The 22,305-nt window shown below is 54.6% G+C and overlaps 1 protein-coding gene across 6 annotated transcripts in view; it reads right to left on the minus strand.

The window, feature by feature from the left end:
• FGFR2 (fibroblast growth factor receptor 2) overlaps nucleotides 1–22,305 on the minus strand; it is a 110,385-nt gene that overhangs the window by 46,134 nt on the left and 41,946 nt on the right. For all 6 annotated transcript variants that reach the window (XM_056120481.1, XM_056120480.1, XM_056120479.1 and 3 more), the window contains 2 exons: nucleotides 21,867–22,036; nucleotides 11,645–11,768 (listed from right to left, as the gene is read on the minus strand). In XM_056120481.1, coding sequence (XP_055976456.1) covers nucleotides 11,645–11,768; nucleotides 21,867–22,036 — 294 coding nt within the window. The remainder of the gene's footprint in view (nucleotides 1–11,644; nucleotides 11,769–21,866; nucleotides 22,037–22,305) is intronic.

Raw genomic sequence — 22,305 nt, forward strand, 5'->3', positions numbered from 1 at the left:
GCAAAAGGTCACCCACAAAACCCCCAGGGGTGTGGAGCCTGGCCCCTACCCCACTGGACATCCCGCCGTGCGTGCATTCTGACACAGAATGGTTTGTTTTGGACGAAACTGGCAGATTGAGTGGAAGCACTATGTCCTTCGCCATTAGGGTTGAACCCAGAGGCCGGGCTGCACCAAAACCGAATGAGGCCTTCTCCTTGGAAATAAGGCACGGCTGCCCAAGAACCTTCCAGAATAACAGTCGCGGGCTTGTCCTGCCAAAGACCCCTTTCATCTGACAAGATGCGGATGCATCTGACCCTGCCTCTGGACTCCGGGCCGGGTCACAGAAAGGCTCTCCGGGTTCTTCTCGGCTTGAGAAGCCGAGCTGAGGAGGAGGGAATGTTCCAGCAAGATACAGGAGCAAACGAACATCCTGTTTCCCCTCTAACTGTGGCAGCTTGGGGCCATTCTGCAAATGGTCCTCCAGACCCTCAAGGTCATGTTCAGGCGACTCCAAGGTCTGAGAACCCGTCACGCGACAATAAACAGCTCAGCCCGCCTGCTCTCTCTCTCTCTCTCTCTCTCTCTCTCTCTCTCTCTCTCTCTCTCTCTCTCTCTCTCTCCCTCTCTCCCAACTCAGCCCAGGACGTGCTTGCTCACCTCCTCTCTTCTCAGAAGAAAACACAAATACCTGGGTGAGGAAGGTGTTCGCCTCATGCACGGCTAACCCAGTTTCAACCCCCAGCATTCCCTATGTGGTCCCCTGAGCACCACCAGGAGTGATTCTTGAGGGCCAGGAGCAATCTCTGGGTGTCTCTGGCTGTGACCCAAAAACCAAAACCAAAACCAAAACCAAAACAAAACAATGAAGAAAATTTTCCCCAGAACAACACTGACACCAATGCTGCCAACCCATCTGAGATGCCGTCCTCATAGCAGTGAAAGGGAATAGACAGGAACTGCAATTCAAACCTGCCCTAAATGTGGGAGCACAGCCCTGTCACAGGACAGCCAGCCAGCCAGCCAGCCAGACTTCCTTCCTTCCTTCCTTCCTTCCTTCCTTCCTTCCTTCCTTCCTTCCTCCTTCCCTCTTCCCTCCCTCCCCTCTTTCCTTCTTCCCTTCCTCTCTCTCCCTTCCTTCCTCCCTCCCTTCTTCCTTCCTTTCCCTCCTTCCTTCCTTTCCTCCCTTCCTCCTTCCCTTCATCCCTTCCCTTCCTTTCTTCCTCCCTTCCTTCCCTCCTTCTTCCCTCTCTTCCCTCCTTCCTTCCCTCCCTTCCTCCCTCCCTTCCTTCTCTCCTGAACTGAGGAGACGCAGTGGGTGGGCTAAGGAGATGTGATCCATAAAATCTGCCTGGTGGGGGTGTCACCGTGACGAGGAAGGGGCTGGAGTGAGGTTCTCTCACCGGATGCAGCCAGTGGGGATTCCCGCCCTTGGATAAGGCCCTGGGCGCCCCATCAGGAGTGATCCCTGGGCACAGAGCCAGAAGAAAGCCCAAAACCAAACAACCAAGACCAAAAATACATAAATAATTTGAAGGGGCAGGGAGGCTGGGGTGGGACAGTGCTTAGGGTGCGCGCCTGGCGTGTCCCCGGCATCCCCAGCAGTGCAGAGACTAAACAGCGTCCCGTCCTGGACTCGGGGCTGAGACTCACCACAGGGACCTTGGGCCTCTTGAGTCCCAACCACTTGGGAAGTCCCCAAAGAGGGGGTGAGGGGAGACGATGGTGATGGTGCCATTCCCAGGCTCGGCCCACGCCTTACATGCTCTCCTGAGTGTCTGGGTGTAGGACCTGGGCCCTTCACTCCCGCTGTGGGAGAGTCCAGAGAGAACCCCCAAAACTGTCTCACCCCCGGGACTGGAGTGATAGCACAGCAGGTAGGGCCTTTGCCCTGTACGTGGTCGACCCAGGTTCAATTCCCAGCATCCTATATGGTCCCCTGAGCACCGCCAGGAGTAATTTTTTTTTATTTGCTTTTTGGGTCGCACCCAACAATGCACAAGGGTTACTCCTGGTTCTGTGCTCAGGAATTACCCCTGGTGGTGCTCAGGGGACCATACGGAATGCTGGGAATCGAACCCGGGTCGGCTGCGTGCAAGGCAAACACCCTACCCGCTGCTCCAGGAGAAATTTCTGAATGCAAAGCCCGGAGTAACCCCTGCGCATCGCCAGGTGTGACCCAAAAAGAGAAAAAAAAAAAAGCTGTCTCACCTCCAAGCCTGCAACCCAGTAAGAACCACAAAGCCCCAAGACGAGCTTTCGCAAACTTGTTCTGGTTACTTCCCTCAACACACGCCCACGGGTACCACCACGGGCTCGAGCCGGCCGTGACGGCCATCAGGGAACTCGCGTGCCCGAGCCAAGCTCCCCAGGCCACCCCACGTCAGCTGCCCCAACCCATGTCACACCCAGCTAGGGGCAATAAGACCCTCTGGCCCCAAATGCTGTAAGTCATGGACTCCCCGGTAATGCTGCCATGCTCTCTGCCCACACCGGGCACTCCACGCCAAAGATCAGACAAGAGATCAAATATTAGCTCTCTCCTCTGCCACCTCAGCCCGGCCTCCTGCCAGGACCTAAAGCAATCAATCAGGCGTCCTTCCCCACAGTGGGGCAGAGGGCGACGGGGGCGTGGCAAGCACCATGGCCCAGATGCCACCACGGCAAGTCACACTCAGCCCCAACGCAGTGAGTGCAGGCGAGTTCCTGCCTCAGACCCCACCGGCCCCAGGTCTGGGAGAGCGGCCTTCTCGCCAGAATCCCTCCACAGGAAAGCACTCATTTGGGGGGGGAGGGGGCTCTGGGAGGGGTACGTGTTCGCCCGCTGACTGGCACTGGCTCCCCAATTCTCTATTGCAAAACAGATATAAAAACGGCTTCGCAGCAACCCCAAAGCTCACTGATCAGCGGCTGCATTAAAGGTAGTTTTGGAATCTCTGTCCCAGGGGGCAAGGAGCGGACCGACCCCTCCTTTGGAGGGCAGGATGCGTGTGGTTTCCGGAAGGGGCTGTGGACCCCCAACTGCACTGCTTTGCACTGTCCTCTAAAGCACTGTCCTCCTCGACAGTGTCTCTGCACCCCCATTTCACAGGCCGGAAGACAAAGGTTCCGTGATCCTGGACTTCCGGGTCAGCAGAGGGTAGAAACGACATGGGGAATGGTTCCCCCCTCACCACCCCCCACCCGAACCTCCAGAGGCTCTAAGTGACACTGGGAGGGGAACCCCCGTCCCCCACTTCCCACCCCCCAGCCTCGAGCTCAGCAAACACAACATTCAGCAAAAGATGTGAAAAGCCACAGAAGCCACAAACCAGCAGGAGACTTGGCTGCCCCAAGGCCTGATTCTACTCAAGAAGCAACCCCCCCCCCCCCACCAAGGGTGCCCACGCCCGCTCCAGCCTCCCCCTCCCCCCAAACAGCTTTGGAGTTAATGAAGAAACGGTGACTTTGTCAACTTGGTTGATGTCTGAAGCTGTCAAAATTGGGATCATTTCCTTCTGCTCTTTTTGGAAACCCCCACGTGTCCTCACGCCTGAACTTCTGTCTCTGCGTGATGATGAGTGGCCGGTGTAGGTAACGTCGAGTTCAGGCCTGGCTTCTTGCAATCCCAGTGCCTTTTCCCAGACGTGCACCCAGCCTCAGCTCTCTGGAGCCCCGTGGGCCTGGGATTGGAAAGCAACCGGTCCCTGGGGCATCCTGGGGGCCCCTCCTGGCCAGCTCCCTCATCTTTGGTACACTCTGTTCTGTACCCAAGAGTTTGTGCTTCTCCAAATGCTGGAGGCACCTGTGGACGGAGGTGCTGGGCTGGGTCAGCGGGCGTGGGCACCCTTGGTGTTGGCCTTGCACGTGGCCAACCCGGGTTCGATTCCCAGCATCCCATATACACCCCGAGCACCGCCAGGGGTGATTCCTGAGTAAGCCCTGTGCATCACCAGATGTGACCCAAAAAAAGGGGGGAAAAAAACAGCTTTGTTCCAACTGCCCCCTGCCCCCCCCCCCAAAAAAAAAGTCCCAAATTCAGCCTGCAAAGCATCAGACAGGTTCTGGACAGTACCTGGCCTCAGCGCCCTGCTCCAGGTCCACACCAGAGCCTGTGTTCTCCAGGGCTCTCCCCCACTGCCCCGAGCGGTAAACAGGTTGCACATGACTTCTCCTCCATACACTGGGGCCGGGCACCAGGTGTCCAGCCAAGGTCAGAACCACCCACTGTACAGCAGAGATGCAGCTTCCAACTCCCACTGGACAGTAAGCCCAGGGGGCAGCGCAGTGCCTCATCCCACTGTGTCCGGTGAATCTACGCCCGGAGCTGGTGAATAGGGACAGTCACGCCCCCTGCCCAGCAGGTGGACCCGCACCAGCTCCACTCAGCCTGGTGGGTGTTCGGATCCAGACCTGCTCCAAGCAGTCGCCAGAGGCTGTTGGCAGGTGCCAGCTCCTGTCCCGGGAAGTGGGATAGGCAGGGGTATGCAGCTGCCGACTCTACCCTACCTTAGCACTGACCCCCAAATGTCCAGGTCAGCTGGGAAGCTTCATGTCATCTGCTGGCCTCTGGGAATGCAGAGCCAAAAGAAGGGAAAAGTTCCTAATCGGAAGCTCCCCAAACGGGGTGGGTGTCTGCCAAAGAAGGAGCAACTGGCTGGGCCTCAACCAGCTCTCTGGGCCCAGAGCAACAGTACAACAGGGAGGGAGTTTTTATCCTGGCGTGCAGTCGACCCAGGTTAGATTCCCGGCATCCCATTAGGGGCCCCTGAGCAGCGCAAGGAGCAATTCCTGAGTGCAGAGTTAGAAATAACCCCTGAGCGTCACGGGGTGTGGCCCCAAAACAAACATGCACTGTAGCACTGTCCTCCCGCTGTTCATCGATTTGCTCGAGCGGGCACCAGTCACGTCTCCATCATGAGACTTGTTGTTACTGTGTCTGGCATATCGAACACGTCACGGGGAGCTTGCCAGGCTCTGCCGTGCAGGCGAGATACTCTCGGTTGCTTGCTGGGCTCTCCAAGAGGGGCGGAGGAATCGAACCCGGCTCAGCCGGACTGGCTGCGCGCAAGGCAAACGCCCTACCCAGAACAAACATATAAATAATAAATAAAATAAAATAAAACCGGCTCTCCCTCACTCCTTCCTTCCCCAACCCATGCACATATGCGCATTCTCTCCCTCCCTCCCTCTCTCCCTTCTTCCCTCTCTCCCTCCCTCCTTCTCTGTCTCCTTCCCTCCCCCACCCTCCTCTCTCTCTCTCTCTCTCTCTCTCTCTCTCTCTCTCTCTCTCTCTCTCTCTCTCCCTCCCTCCCTCCCTTCCTCCCTCCCTCCCTCCTTATTTTTTGCAGCAACAAGTGCAACAGTCCAGCCATGGTGCTCTCTTGCTGCCTTTAGTGCTCTCAGCAGGGGTCCAACTTCCTAGATATCAGCATCTTGCCCGCCCCAGCCCCCTCCCCCGGGGAACTTCCTCCCAGGTGATGCGAGGGCCAAACAGTGGGGCCCCGTCCAGTGCAGCCCCGTCTCCCACCTGCAGGTCAAGCACTGCGCATTGCTAGACACCGAGATGCAGATCTGGGAGGGCGGGGGGCACAGCCTGCCCCGGAGCTTACACTGTGGGCGCCGACCAGCAACTCCCCACCTTCCAGGCCCTGGTCACTAAAGGGCTGGACAAGAGCTCCCGAACCCAGAGCCAGGGGTTCGTGTCGGGGACAGGAGCTCTGAGAAGAGGTGAGGAGGAGAAGAGACGGCAGCCGGGCTGGGCTCGGGGGTCAGAGGCGGCCAGGCCGGGGCAGCCCCAAAGCAGGAACAGAGGCAGGAAACGTGTCATCTCCCATTCCTTAGAGCAGCCGCTAGTTCTCCCACTCCCAGCCCGCGTGCACATCCTGCGTCCAGAAGGGAGAGAAAACACGTCCCGTGGCCCAGCCCTCCTTCCTGCGGGGACACAGTAATGTGTCGGGGGCCATGCTAGACCCAAGGCACGGCTCCTGCTCGGCTGGGCTGAGAATGCAACGGGGTTCAGGGCAGCTCAGCACGGACGCCCCACCCTCTCGCAGCCAGCACAGGCCACCAGGGTTCCCCACACACAGCTGTCCTGCGGATCACCAACACCCCGCATGACCCACTTGGGGAGCCAGGAGAGTCCGGGAGGTGGCAGGGGCCGGGCCCTGGAGCCCGCCAATAAGGCATGGCGGTCCCACTGAGGGTTTGATTCTCACACCATCACCACACACTGCTAGGCTAATCCTTCCTCACTGCCAGTAGCTGGTGTCAGCTGAGAATGAAGCGGAGCTCCGAGAAGAGTTCCCATTAACCAAGGCATTTCCTGTCCACCGTTTTTCCTACTGTCCTTACACACACACACGCACACGCACACGCACACGCACACACTCACTCCAGGCACTAGCTACGTGACTCCAGAATACTAGGGTGACACACACATCACATGCCTTTCACTTTCAAAAACAGCAAGGAAGCCATCTCCCAGGAAAAACTTCAGTCCAAAGATTGTGCCCAGGAGCCAGAGAGAAAGAACCGCGGCTAAGCCACGTGCCTTCCAGGCAGCCAACCTGGACTCGATCCTGGAACCACAGATGGTCCCCAGAGCACCGCCAGCAGTGATCCCTGAGGGCAGAGTCAAAAGTAAGCTCTGGGGGCTGGAGCGATAGCACATCAGGGAGGGTGTTTGCCTTGCATGTGGCTGACCCAGGTTCAATCCCCAGCATCCCATATGGGCCCCCAAAGAGAACAACACCAGGAGTAATTCCTGAGTGCAGAGCCAGGAGTTAAACCCTGTGCATCGCGCTGGGTGTGACCCAAAAAGAAAAAAAAAAAAAAAGAGTAAGCTCTGAATACTTCCAGATGTAGACGGAGGGGTGGGGGGTGTGTTTAAAAACAATTGCTCCCATTTCAATGCATCACAGTAGCTGAGTCAGACACCCAGGGGTCTGAGAGACCAAAGCACCAGCACCTGGAGAAGATGTGTGGCAGGGCCAGAGCCCGGCTCTCCTGCGGGCTGAGACAGAGCTGAGACACGGGATCAGGCAGCGGGACCCGCGGGCACCAGCCTTGACCCGTGCCAGCCTCCAGCCCTTCGGCTGCCCCCTCGCCAGGAGGATGTGCCAACGGCTGCCAAGCCCACGTGACATGATGCGCTTTCGCCAACCGGATCCTCCTCTGATGAGAGCTTTGGTTCGGGGCAGGGATGAGAGCACTTCACACCTCCATCTTTCCCCCGACGCTGTCTCTGTACCCCGGGCGGGGGCTTCTATTTATAACGAAGGTCCCAGGCGCGGCCAAGCATCGGGCCTGAGCTGTCATGGCTATTCCCCACCATCACTGTGTCATTCATTGGCCCGCGCCAAGCTGGGCGAGCTCCCAGCTCGGTGACATAATCAGGCCTCTCTCCGGCTTGCCCCACACCGTCCACGCTCCCTCTGTGCAGCGCCGCTGAATCACACGCTCTTTTCAGCGAGACTGTCTGCCAGGGGATTAACATTAGACAGCACAATTCCATTATTCAGCGGCCCCAACTCAGGTCTCACCCCAGACTCCGAGAGAGGTTTCAGGGCTCTGCAGAGAGAAGCTGTCAGGAAGGGGCGCCCGGGGGGCTTCTGAACGTTTCACAGACGCCCTCAGCCTCAAAGCTACCCTGAGCTGAAACTGAGCTGAAGGGGCCAAGACCAGCCTCCCATTCTTGGAATGACCCCAACGCTACTCAGGAGCCGGGCAGAGCCTGGTGGGAAGCTACAAGGCCGGCAGATCGCAGGACACAGTTACTGCGTTCTCGCCATCAATGGCTCCACTTCAAAAGGAGATGCAGAGAACTTCCAGCCCCGAGTCTTGCTTTCCCTAAGAGACGCTGTGGGGTCAGGAAAAGAATGCACAAGGCCTGGCGTGACAGTCCCAAGTGATCGGATCAAAGGGCTTAACACCACATGATGCTGAAATGCATCCCCCCCTTCGCACACACACACACAACCATGTATCACTTCGTTCTGTACTTGTTTTGTAAAATTGGTATCATAGCAAGCTACCGAGAGTATCTCGCCCCCCGTGACGTATTCGATATGCCAAACACAGTAACAACAAGTCTCACAATGGAGACGTTACTGGGCCCGCTAGAGCAAATTGATGAACAACAGGAGGACAGTGCTACAGTGCTACCGTCATTCCCAGGAAGTACCTTTGTGGGAGTGGAGGGTTCTAACAACCCTGGGCAAGATTCCCTAGAAATCTACTGAACGTCACAGGGAACCCACAGAGAAACATGTGCCTCAAACTCCATTTCCAGGGGATGCAGAGATTGTTGCCACACTTTCTAAGGCAGAGTTTCTCAGGAACTTAGTTTAATTTGGACAGACAATCAAAGCAGTTTTCTCACCTAAAACTCTAACCCCAGTTAAGTCACTCGGTTAATCGAGCTTTTAGGAAGATTTTTTTAAATTTGGACAATTCAGGGGCTGGAGCGATAGCACAGCGGGTCGGGCGTTTGCCTTGCACGCGGCTGACCCGTGTTCGATTCCCAGCATCCCATGTGGTCCCCTGAGCACCACCAGGAGTAACTCCTGAGTGCAGAGCCAGGAGTGACCCCTGTGCATTGCCGGATGTGACCCAAAAAGAAAAAAATAATTGGACAATTCAAATATGAAAATGGTCTGTCTCTATTAAAAAAAAAACACTTTGATTTTTAGTTGGAAATGTTTACAGAGGACAGGAACTGAGGGATATTCCTGATGACCTTTCAGTATCTGTATTGCAAACCACAATGCCAGAGAGAGAGAGAGAGAGAGAGAGAGAAGAAGAAGAAGAAAAGCACCTGCCAGAGAGACAGGCTGGGGTTGGATGGGGAATGATGGAAGGGAAACTGGGGACATTGATGCTGGGAAATACACACTGGCGGAGGGATGGGTGTTGGAACACTGTGTGACTGAAACCTAACCATGAACAGCTTTGTAAAGGTCGATCTCACAGTGATTCAATTAAAAAAAAATTTTTTTTAAAAAACCTTTGATTTGGTCTGGAGTGATAGCACAGCAGGTAGGGTGTCTGCCTTGCATGCAGCTGACCCAGGTTCGATTCCCAGCATCCCATCTGATCCCCTGAGCACTGCCAGGAGTGACTCCTGAGTACAAAACCAGGAGTAACCCTTGAGCATTGCCAGGTGTGACCCAAAAAAAGCTTTGATTTTAGTGCAGGAGAAGAAAAGCCCACTGAGAAATGATACCAGGGACGTAAGTGCAGGCAAAGGGGGAGGCGAGAACTTTGTTTATGCAGGACTGACAGGAGTTGGTGATGTCACAATGGATCACACATGAAAGCAAAGTGAATCAAGGCGAGCTTTGAGCAGAGAGTGAGCTGGGGTCAGCCAGATGCCCACAGAAAAGGGCAAATGTATAAGCCACAGCCAGGTCTGGGGGGGGTACGTGGGGGGCACAAGACTGAGAGGGGTGCTCCGCAAAGGAGAGTTCTCCCAGCATCCCTACAAGAGGGAGAGGCAGCCTCATGGGATGCCATGGGATAACACGCCCCTCTGAGATAACACACACACACACACACACACACACACACACACACACACACACATACACACACCCTTTCCTCATTGGGTGCAACAGAACCATCACCATAAACCAGCTCACACACACACACACACACACACACACACACACACACACACTTTCCTTATTGAGTGCAACAGAACCCATCACCATAAACCAGTTCACACACTCACACACATACACACACACACACACACCCTTTCCTTATTGGGTATAACAGGACCCATCACCATAAGCCAGTTCACACACACACACACACACACACACACACACACACCCTTTCTTTATTGGGTGCAACAGAACCCATCACCATAAACCAGCTCTCACACACACACATACACACCCTTTCCTCATTGGGTGCAACAGAACCATCACCATAAACCAGCTCACACACACACACACACACACACACACACATCCTTTCCTTATTGAGTGCAACAGAGCCATCACCATAAACCAGTTCACACACTCACACACATACACACACACACACACCCTTTCCTTATTGGGTATAACAGAATCCATCACCATAAACCAGTTCACACACACACACACACACACACACACACACACACACACACCCTTTCTTTATTGGGTGCAACAGAACCCATCACCATAAACCAGCTCTCACACACACACATACACACCCTTTCCTCATTGGGTGCAACAGAACCATTACCATAAACCAGCTCACACACACACACACACACACACATCCTTTCCTTATTGAGTGCAACAGAGCCATCACCATAAACCAGCGCGCACACACACACACACACACACACACACACACACCCTTTCCTTATTGGGTGCAACAGAACCCATCACCATAAACCAGCACACACACACACACACACACACACACACACACACACCCTTTCCTTATTGGGTGCAACAGAACCCATCACCATAAACCAGCACACACACACACACACACACACACCCTTTCCTTATTGGGTGCAACAGAACCCATCACCATAAACCAGCACACACACACACACACACACACACACACACACACACACACACAGCCTTTCCTTATTGGGTATAACAGAACCCATCACCATAAACCAGCTCTGAGAAGAGGGAGTCAAGTTTTCAGAACAACAAGCCATGGAGTACGAAGACACTGCGTTAATCTAGCCCAGTCCCCTGAGAGTTTGGCTAGAAAGATATTCATATGCTTCCGGCGGCTCTCCTTCCTCGGCGGAAAGAGCCTCCAAGAACAGACACTGAATTCGCAGCATCCAGAGACTTTCTCCGTGAGGACGGGAAAGGCCACACAACATGAACCTTCTTCCAGTCAGCTACAAGCTCCATCATCGCCTGAACTTCTCCTTTATTCTCTTAAACACTAAACTTTCTTAGCAACGCGGCATCATAACATTGTATGTGTCAACTGTCTTCTCATTAATTATTCAGGTAGCACTCACCTGGTGTCCTTCAAATCATATTGCTTCTTTTAAAAAGCAATTCTTGGGAAAGGAGAAGTATAAAAGAGTGGGCAGGGTGCTTGCAGTGCTCACAGCCAACCTGGGTTTGATCCTGACACCCCAAACGGTTCCCTGAATACTGTCAGGAGTGATCTCAGAGTGCATAGCCAGGAATAAGCCCTGAGCACAGCCAGGAATGGCCCCATGGCAGGCAACAAAAATGAATTACTGGGCCAGAGAGATAGTTCAGAGGTTAGAACACATGCCTTGCAGCCTACCCAGGTTGATTCTTGGTATATTATCGTCCCGAGTGTGGCTGGATGCAGCCCTAGAAGCACCCGGCACCATCCAGTACAGCCCAGGAGGCTCCCAGCAGTGCTCAGGAGAGCACTGCTAGGAGTACCCCCAAATAAAAATGAAACAAAAATAAAGTTCTTTTAGAGCAAATCCGCACCTTTCCCAGCATGATGGTTTTCAGAGTAAGTGGAGCTTCCAAATTGTCCCCATATTTCAAACCACTTCCACTTAGCACGAAAAGACGCCTTGGGAACCAGAGCATCACACAGAACCCGAGGGTCCCAGCTCATCAGTGACATGGGGTCATCAGATCAGCAGGCAACCGCTCCTGTCCTGGTAGGGACCTGCACTCCTGGAACCCCGGGAACCGAGAATCCAACGAGCCCAACTCACCCACGACGTCAAGGTGGTATGTGTGGTTGATGGCCCCATACTCGTTCTCCACCACGCAAGTGTAGTTCCCCTTGTCGGATGGGACGACGCTCTCCATGATCAGGCTCCAGTGCTGGTTCCGTACCTGGAAAGACCCAAGAAGGGAACCATCTTAGGACAGAATACCAGATTTTCTTGGCTTTCTTGAGGAGAAGAAAAAAGAAGAAAGAGAAGAAGATGAAGGAAGAAGAGGAAGAAAAGGAGGAGGAGGAGGAAGAGGAAGAACAAGAAAAAGAAGGAGGAGGAGGAGGCAGGAGGAGGAAGAGGAAGAACAAGAAAAAGAAGGAGGAGGCTGGAGGAGGAGGAGGAAAAAGAAGATGGAGGAGGAGGAGGAGGAGGAGGAAGAACAAGAAAAAGAAGGAGGATGAGGAGGCAGGAGGAGGAGGAAGAGGAAGAACAAGAAAAAGAAGGAGGAGGAGGAGGCAGGAAGAGGAAAAAGAAAATGAAGGAGGAGGAGGAAGGAGGAGGAAGAGGGAGGAAGGAGGAGGAGGAAGAAGAAGAAGAAGAAGAAGAAGAAGAAGAAGAAGAAGAAGAAGAAGAAGAAGAAGAAGAAGAAGAAGAAGAGGAGGAGGAGGAGGAGGAGGAGGAGGAGGAGGAGGAGGAGGAGGAGGAGGAGGAGGAAGATAGAAAAACAGAAGAATCAACTGAATTCTATAGTAATCATGATGGTGACAAGGAAGTCATTGTCAGGGCAAATGATAGTGCAGTGGGCAGGGTCCTTGCCTTTCACACAGCCACACCTGGGTCAATCCCCAGCACCCGCATAGGGTCCCCCAAGCTTACCAGGACTGATCCCTGAGTACAGAGCCAGGAGTCAGCCCTGAACATGGCCAGGTGAGGCCCAAAGACAAAACAGGGAAAAGCCTGGAAAACAGCTGGTGTTCTCATGGGGAAGGTCAAGTGCGTGGATGGTGACAGACATCCATGTGAGGGGGGTATGGCTCACTGTGTCTCAGGGGGAGCCTCAGTACCAGGCTGCAGAGTCACAGTGGCCGGGGCAGGTGGGCTGCAATGGCTCTACCTCCCGGAACCTGCAGCCCCCAGCGCTGGAGCCAGTTAGCGAGGTCCTCCCCAGACAGGCACTGACCTCAACACACTCCTCACCTGCACTCAGCCACCCCACCCCCACACTGCAGTCCACACGTCTGTGTGCATTCCCCAGGGCCCTGGCAGCCAGGCACTCCACACACTTTCCCTTGAGGTCCTCAGAAGTTTCCGGAAGTCTCACCAAGCTCCAGCTGGGGGGGGAGGGGGGCGGCATAGATGGGTCCCTCCTATCCAGGGGTGGCAGAATAGATGTTCCATATTCCCAGGAGACGGACCCAGAATTCCAAATATGGGAGCAATGAAGCCCTCGGAAGCTCAAGTTGTATATCCATCTGTTTACAGACTCCTTGAGGCTTCCCAGAGACAAGCCCCAAGGTGCAAAGGAGACCCTGAGCTCCGTCTCCACACTCTGAGCGGCCTGCAACCCAGCCGGCTACTCCGAGTCCCACCTGACTCTCAGCGGGAGCAGCCAGAACCTGGAAAACACACACTTCCAAGCAAAGCCTGATTTCGCCTTCCCAGGACAAAAAAAAAAAAATTTAAAAAGTGCAATTTTCACCTTCAGGATTCTAAGCTCTCCTGGTGCCAAGGGCATGAATGGGAGTCAGGTAGGGGCAGCTCAGGGCGAGGGCCTGAGTCCCCACCTCAGCACCATCAAGAAGAAAAAGGGAACTGGGGGCAAAACAAGGGGGAAAAAAATCCAAAATCAGGGCCCACTGTTATCTCAGGAATTCCAACTGACCTTCGGAATCCCATTGCCTGCCCATGGCAAGGCTGTTCTCTCTTAATCACATAAAATCCGATAATACCGCCGAGCCTTCAGCAGCACACGAGTGATTCAAGGAACTGGAGGAGCCCACGACGAACTGTCTCCCGAACGCTCAGACACCCAGGACGGCCCCGCAGCTGTCCACTTGGAAAGGCAAAGCCAGCGACGGTGGAGAGCTGGAGGAGCACGTGGGCACCGCAGAGAGTGGACAGAGACGCCACGTCCACAGGCCAGCGCGTGCTTGGGGCGGACAGCCCGGCGAACGCTCTGGGGCACACAGCCTGGCCACCGAGCTGAGCCAGGCACTGAGGGGAAACTGGGCTCTGTCCCTCCGCTGCCCCCGGCCCCGGCCGCCCGGCCTCACCAAGGAGGCGTTTCTGAGACCAAAGCCGGGAAACTGGTGATACTCCACGCGTGGCCAGAGTCAGAGACACAGTGGAAGGCCGGGCCAGACAGAGCAGCGCTGGCCTGGAGAGTCGGCCTGCTCTGGCTATGAGCGGAACACTCCAGACCCTCTGAGGGAGAAGGTCCCTGGATGCAGGGGTGGGGAGTGACAGTGGCCAGCCATTCCCAGGACACGGACTCGCTGCGTGTCCAGCCTATGGAACAGACCAGCACCAGCTCCTCTGAAAAAAATCAAGCTCAATGTACCCTCCCGGGGACCACTTCACCCCACTTCCCAGCTCTCGGGGGGTGGCAGGAACAGGCCTCTCGGGTCCCTGAAGAACTCGTCATGCGGAGGGTTAAGAGTGGTGAGGGCCACCGGCCCTCACGTCACCAAGCCACATAATCCAGCCTTGAGCCCGGCTGTAAATATTCAGTTCTTTGAGTCCCCTCTCAAATGTCAGGGCCATAAGCCCTTAATCGGGGCTAGTGCCTGGCCCTGGGCCACGTCCAGACTGTCAATGTCTCTCTCGCGCCTGGGTCCAGATCTGGCACCGGGCAGAGTCCCCAGGGAGCCGAGCCTGAGCCGTGGAGGGAGGCGGTGGCCCGGCTCAGCCGTGACATCTTACGCACGCAGCCCTGCCCTCACGTGCTAGGCCGCCGGGCCGGGCTCTCTCTCTCTCTCTCTCTTTTTTTTTGGGGGGGGGGGCCCAGCTTCGAGTGGAAGACCCTGTCAGCATGTTCCATACTCCTTATCTACTTCCCGGACAGGCACCATGAATACTCAGCAGTTAACGTTTACCAAATGATTTCACAAGGAGAATCTCATCTACCAAACAGGCTGTTTGGGCCCTTGGAGTCCGAGACACACAATCAATAGTGCCCCATGCAGCGGGTTAATGTGTATTAACTGCCAATGGTGCCCAGTGCCTCGCAAAGCCCAGGCTGGACAGAGCCTCTACCCACCGGACACCCCAAGGAGCCCCGGGGAGATAGTCTGACACTTCTGTGGGGGGGGGGGGGGGGATATTAGACCATTCATTAGCGAGTGCTTAATACCAAGCCGTGCACCACAAACACAGCTGTATAAAGACAGGGACAAAGGCACCAAGCCAGGTGCATGGTCCTCAGAGCTGCACTGGCTGCCTCGCCCACTTTTTGCAGGGACCCCAAGAAACTCCCTTTATGGGGCCAGAGAGATAGCACAGCGGGTAGGGCGTTTGCCTTGCACGCAGCCAACCTGGGTTCGATTCCCAGCATCCTATATGGTCCTCCGAGCACCACCAGGAGTAATTCCTGAGTACAGATCCAGGAATAACCCCTGTGCATCGCTGGGTGTGACCCCAAAAGCAAAAAAAAAAAAAAATGAAGAAAGAAAAAAGAAACACTCTCTACACCAAAATGGAAGCGAGTCTTCTCCTCCCTCACATTCTCCTTGGTTCCTCGGCCCTCTCGGACCACCGTCCTGCTGTCTGCGAGGCTCTCCCCACAGAAGAGAGAACTCAAACGCCCGACTCAGAGGAAACCAGGCTCATTAAGTCTGGGGAGATGCAAATTGAAAACAATAATGAGAGGCTGTTATTCACTAGCTGATTAACTGCCATTAGAAAGATCTGTGTCACCCAGCGCAGGGGGAGCAGGAGGGAGCAGGGCACCGGGGGGAAAAGGGTTGGTGAAAACCTCCCTGTGGAATCGTTTGTTAGCACCACATTGGGGTCTGGGGGGGTGTGGTAGGGGAAGGGGTGTTGGGGGGGGGGGAGGAACATCGTAGAGGAATCAGATTGTTTCCACGTTTCCAAACCTAGTTTCCACCCAAAAGAGCAGGGACTCAAGGGGCATGAACAGATGCTGTTTGTAATAATAAAAATTCCGAGCCCGTCGAGAAAAAGAGCACTGAGAATGGATGCTTCCTTCCAGGTGACAGAAGAGTAATTTATTCGAAGAGAATAACTGGAAGTACTCTTCCAAAAGGAGTATTCTTATGTTCAGACCTGGCAAGATACCCTGAAAATATTGATAAATGAAAAAAAGTAGCCTGGATTCAAATATGCGTAGCCATGATTCCATTTTGTCAAACTTGGACACACATATGCACACGCACGCACGCATACACACACACACACACACACACACACACACGCCACACTAATACACACATATACGAACACACACGCACAGCCCCAGTGATGCATGCTGAACTGGCTCTATAGGCATGCAGCCTAAACACTGCTCAAAGCAGAAAGAAAATGTACTAAATGGTTGGCACTCTACTTTCCATAATTAAGTGGTGGAATGAGGAATGTTGTTTACTTCCTTCTCATTTTCACTTTTCAGATTCAAACTGAAACTGCATGTGTGGTGTGAGCCACACACACACACACACACACACACAACTGGTGCATGCAGCTGCCTGGGCATCCCTTCCTGATCGCCTAAGAACTCTCCGGCAGACCCAACCAACCCGGAAGCTCAGAGGAGAATCGTGCCCCTTCCAACACAGGCACGATTCTTTCTTCTCATTCCTGCCCGAGGCAAAATCTTGATGGAATTCTTCACTTGCTTTTCATCAACCAAGCAACATAATTCGAGGGGCTGGGGCGCTGCAAAACTAAAGACTTTTTTTAAATGGCAAACGGGCTAAGCTCCCGCAGGTAACACGAAAAGTGAATTCCACAAACATTCCACTCGCCCAGTCAACGCAAAGGCAGAAGGTAGCCCCTGACAGTTTTTTGTTTTTGTTTTTGTTTGTTTTTTGGTTTTTGGTTTTTTTTTTTCCCAGAATTCCTGTTACCTAAGTCTCCCTGGGGGCAGGTCAGCCCTCCACCTCTCCTGGTGGCCAGTGGGAACGGAGACTTAGATGGCAAGATGCCAGCTCACCGAAGCAGAGGGGAAAGGTCACACCCCAGCCTGTACCTGCATGTTTGGGTCCCACATTGCACAAAAAAAAACACCCGGGACATTTCCAAAGACACAGGTGTTCAGGAACAAGTAGAATAAACACCCAGTCGAGGGATGAAATGTGGATCAACGCTGTGTCCCGGGGGTGAGAAGGGCTCCCAAGACTTCACAGCACCCACAAACCAGCCCAAAGGACCCCAAAAGGCAAGAGTCCCTTCAGCCAGAGGTTCCCCGGTTGACTTGGCCACTGCTCCCTTTTCACTGTGTCCCCCACCCCCAAATCCACCTTCACCGAGGGAACTGCACTGGAGCGCCCAGCCCCCTCCCGCCCACAGCCCCAGTGCCCCTCCGAGTACCAGATCACCTGCTTTAGGAAACACTGACTTAAACCCCGACCTGCGTAGCGGGCCCTGGCCCATGACCCCCATTCAACACATCCTGGGGGTCGAGGATGTAGTCTCAGAGCTCATCGTCTAGGGACCAGAGCCCCCTTTAAAGCATGCATGCATTTTGGGGGGGGGGGGGTCCCAGGCTGAGGAGTCACTGCCCCATGGATGTGAAGACAAACACCAGCTTGAGGCCACTCCTAGCAGCTGCTTCTCAGGTGGGGCAGTCCCCTCCTACGAACAATGGGACAATGGACAATGGACGTGGGCAGAAACATTCCCTCCCCTCAGCCGAATCCAGTGGACCCCTCCAGAGGTGCCAAGTGGATACTAAAAGGGAAGATGCACAGTCCAGTGGCTGGTCCCCAACCACCAAACCAACATCAGGGACGCCCTCCCCACAGGTACCTGGTTGCGACTGTGAGGATGGTGTCCACTGCCTGCTGGACTTAAGACTTTAGAAGGTGCATCGCCTTCCTCACACGGTCAACTAGCACAGGACCCAGTGCTGGCTCTGAGGCATAGACCCAAGGGGGCAGAAAGGACTGTGTGTCCACCTGTGTGCATGACTACCCCTGCCCCCAGAACTGAAGTGTCCAGTATCAGAAGCCAGACAAGCAGAATGAGGCAGTTTGGGACCCTGGGACTCCATGTGAGCCCAAGAAGGAGTGGGACTGCTCCGGGCTTCTACTGGGAAATGAGTCCCACACTCAGGAAGGAAAAACTCAGTGCAAGGCTCGGCGTTCCACGGAAAAGCCACCAAGCAAGCAAACGTAGAGGAAGGAAAGGGATGAGAAGCTTCCGGGGCCTGCGAAGAGAAGACGGGGGAGCTAATGCCTAACGGATACAGCTTCTGTTTAGGGAAAGGAGAAAGGTTGGAAAATAAATGGCAGATTTCATATTAAATTTATGTTATGTTTGACAACGTGAACCTCACATGGGCCATGGAAACTGGATGCCACCATCGTCTCCCTGACTGCTCTCCTGACACTGGTCTATCTGGGGTCAGAAATCATCACTGAGGGCCCGAGAGGTAGGACAGCAGGCAGGGGCCCAGCTTTGCAAGGGCTGAGCTGGGCTTGATGTCTCAGGAGTGAGCCCTGAGCACAGAGTCAGGAGTAAGTCCTGAGGAGAGCCAGAGTGGTCCCTGAGCACGGGGCCAGGAGTAAGCTCTGAGCAGAGCCAGGAGAGAGCCCTGATCACGGTCCAGGAGTGAGCCCTGAGCACAGAGCCAGGAGCGAGCCCTGAACACAGAGCCAGTGTTGAGCCCTGAGCACAGAGCCAGGAGTAAGTCCTCAGCAGAGAGCCAGGAGTGACCCCTGAGCACAGGGCCAGAAGTGACCCCTATAGCACAGGGCCAGAAGTAAGTACTGAGCACCGAGCCAGGAACAATCCCTGAGCACAGAACTAGGAGTGATCCCTGAGCACAGGAAGACCCCAGCATAGGCAGTGACCCTGCCCCCAACAGAGGTCCAGTCAGGACTTGTGGGGGAAGCAGAGGACAGCTGCTGTGACCTCCAGGACCCAGTGACTGGTGGCCTGCTGTGGGCCAGCACCTGATTGGAGAGGCTGACACTGAGGTGACCACATCGCCCCATGCATGCTGGACACCCTGTTTGACCCTGTTTGACCTGGTAAAGTCCTGCAGGTGCTTGGAACTCCTGAGTTTCCAGGTATCCCCCAATGAACGTCCAAGGGCACATTTTCTCTGACAACAAGACCTGCCCGGGGTCACTCCCGTGACACCAGGTGGGGTGAAACTGCCACCCCATGCCCAGCTCACAGCGTACTTTCCGCAGAGCCAGCACGGCCCCCAGGACCCGCACGGCACATACCCAAGGGTGGCACCAGTTCCCTCTTGCCTCCCCATTTAAAAATAAAAATCAGATTTGTATTCCCACACACTCCAATTCCACTGCTCCTTCTCTCGGAAACATGCATGTGTGGTGCTGGGTGCCTCCCGGGAAGAGCCGAGGGCTGCGGGTTCCAGGCGACTGCTGGAACTCGAGTGTCTTCCCCAGTACCAGGTGGGAGGCCGGGAAGCCTCGGCACTGCACCTGCTCAGAAGCCAGTGACCTCCCACACACATGCAGTTACCTGCAAGCCCATGTGCGTTCCCCACCACTGCCCTGACGTTCGGTCCATGGGCTGGGGAACAGGACGTCCTGGAGGCTTAGCAACCCAGGGCCCCGACTTCCAGGCTCTCAGATGAAAGCTATTCTCCAGCCTCCCACAGGCGAACACGGGGCTCAAATGTGGGCTCTTCCGGAACACAGGGAGCCATGCCTGGGATGCGGGCTCAGAGCACGTGGTGACGGACCTCAGGGCCAGTCTTAGCGCCCTCATTCCCCAGGCCACTGCATAATAGACAGGCCAGGGGCGGAGTGATAGCACAGTGGGAAGGGCACTTGCCTTGCACACAACTGACCTGGGTCCAATCCCCAGAATTCTATATGGATCCCTGAGCACAGCGCCAGGACTAAGCCCTGAACACTGCTGGATGTGATCCCAAATCAAAAATAAGTGGAAAAAAGTAATGGGCCAGGGACGCGGCTCTCCTGGGCAAGCAGCTGTGCTGGTGTGCGAGGACCCAGCAGCACGGTGGAAGGACGGCCGGGCACGGCAGCCTGACCCCAGACCATCAGCAGTCAGAGCGAACCTTCCAGTACAACGGAAGTGGGGGGGGGGGAGCAAAACCCAAACAAAGTGATTCCCCCAGGAGCAGCCGCCACCGAGGACCCTGCCAGCGTCTCCCCAGCTTCCAAGGGGCTCATATCTGTTTCAAACACAAACCGTCCCCCATGGGCTCGAAAATGTTCTCGGGGCCTTCCCTGCCAGCTCCCCAGGGTGTGGGCTTTACAGTAACTAAAATCTACTCACAAAAGAAAGTCATCCTCTAAAGATGATGAGTGACAGTCAAGGCCCCAGAGCACTGGTGCGGGAGCCTGTAGTCTCACGTCACCTGCATGGTGCCAAAGAGAGCCCCCCAGAGCCCTCCCACCCCCTCACGAGTGCAGGCTGGGATGGGAGATAGTTCAGTGACAACCCAGAAGTGATCCTGGCACCCATATGGTGATCCCTGAGCACCCCTGGGAGTGATTCCCTGAGAACCACTGGGCGTGGCCCAAAATTAAAAAATAAAGAGAGGGTAGAGCTGCCAAGGTCTGCTAAGCACTTGGGAAGAAGTCGGCCCAAGGGACTGAGGGCTCCCAGGAACCCCATTCTCCTGCCAGACCCCCACCTTTGGCTAATCAGCTCCCCTGGCGATTTGCTTTGTAACTGGAAGCAATAGCCGTCACTTTCCAGGAAACACGACAGTGGACAGTGGTTTGACTGGTCCTCTGACTCCCCTGAGTCTCTGGCTTTTCCCGGTCACCCACTGGGAGGAAGGGACCATTGGGGACAGGACCTTGTGGCAAGGGATTAAGGACCCGAGGTGACCCAGGAGCAGACACCTCCCCAGCGGAAGGAAGCCGAAGAGGGAGGGTGGGTGGGGGGCTTCCCCCCTGAATCCCCACCTCCTTGGCAGGCCTCAGTCTCCTCCTCGACGCCCCCCTCCCCGCCCCCCATCCCTGCTGGCACACAGCTACCGCGCTTACACTTCTCAAATTCCGCTCCGGTTTCAATTTTACAGACTATAAAGCGTACAGAAAACAGACTCTCAACTTTCGACCCTCCTGTTATTAAACTCTCCTTACACAAAGAACAATGCGAACGAGGATTAGGCTTTCAAATTATAGCTAAGTCTAGGGTCGTTCACTATTTTTTTTTAAGGTATCAAACATGGAAGTGATCGATTATGATAATTATCCTTCTTTTAAAAAAAAATCTCTTCTAGTTCCTATAGACTTTTCACCCTGTAAAGAAATGACAATTGGGGCTGGAGTGTTAGCACAGCGGGTAGGACGTTTGCCTTGCACGCGGCCGGCCCGGGTATGATTCCCAGCATCCCATAGGGTCCCCTGAGCATCACCAGGAATAATTTCTGAGTGCCAGGAGGAACCCCTGAGCATCGCCAGGTGTGACCCAAAAAGCAAGAAAAAAGAAAGAAAGAAATGACAATTAAAGTGTAAGAAGGAGGGCCTGGAGAGACAGGACAAGGATTAAAGCATTTGCCTTGCATGCAGCCAACCTGGGTTCGATCCTGGTAGCCCATAGGATCCCCCAGCAGTGACCCCTGACACAGTTCCTAAGCACCACCGGGTACGGGTCCCAAATCAAAATAAAAATGTAAGAAACAGGAGCTGGGGCCATAGCATAGAGGGTAGGGTGCTGGCCAACTCAGTTTCACTCCCCGGCCTCACAGACAGTCCCCCTGAGGATGACACCAGAGCACAGAGAAAGTGCTGAGTACAGCCAAGTGTGGCCCCAAAACAAATAGAACAAGGCAAAATAAAACAAATGAAAATTCACAGGGATTCAATAAAAAAAAATTTTTTTTTTAATTCTGGGGGCTGGAGTGATAGTACAGCGGGTAGGGCGTTTGCCTTGCACACGGCCGACCCAGGTTCGATTCCCAGCATCCCATATGGTCCCCCAAGTACCACCTGGAGTAATTCCTGAGTGCATGAGCCAGGAGGAACCCCTGTGCATGACCAGATGTGACCCAAAAAAAGCAACAACAACAACAACAAAAATTCTGTCTCTTCTGAGTAATGTTGGAGAGGGGGGGGGGGGGGGGGAAGAAACAGAGTTCTACCTTATATCCACCGATGCGATGCTCCTGCTTGAATTCCTTCCCATTTTTCAACCATCTCATAGTAGGAGTCGGGTTGCCCCCAGCTGGGCAGCGAAATTTGACCGTGTTGGCTGCGGGGACCGCATGCAGTCTCTTTTCCATCTTCTCCGTGTTGGTCCAGTAGGGCGCTCCTGTCAGTGGAAAAGCAAGGGCATGAACAGATGCCTGATTCGGACCCCTCCACTGAGCTCCCGGCAGGTAAGGTCCTTCCACAGCACCTGGGAGCAAGTCGACATTTTTCAAACTCTTGGGGTGCAATGTACACTGGGCTGGGGGCAATTGCTGTAGCCTCTTCCAGATGCCAGAGGCACCCCTGTCCCTCTGTTCGCCGTACTCAGGTCTAGAGTTGCGTTGCATCACAGATTACAACGTTACCTGAAGTTCAGCACCAACATCATCC

The sequence above is a fragment of the Sorex fumeus genome, unplaced genomic scaffold (assembly GCF_029834395.1).
Source record: "Sorex fumeus unplaced genomic scaffold, SorFum_2.1 ptg000043l, whole genome shotgun sequence".
NCBI classification, from domain to species: domain Eukaryota; kingdom Metazoa; phylum Chordata; class Mammalia; order Eulipotyphla; family Soricidae; genus Sorex; species Sorex fumeus.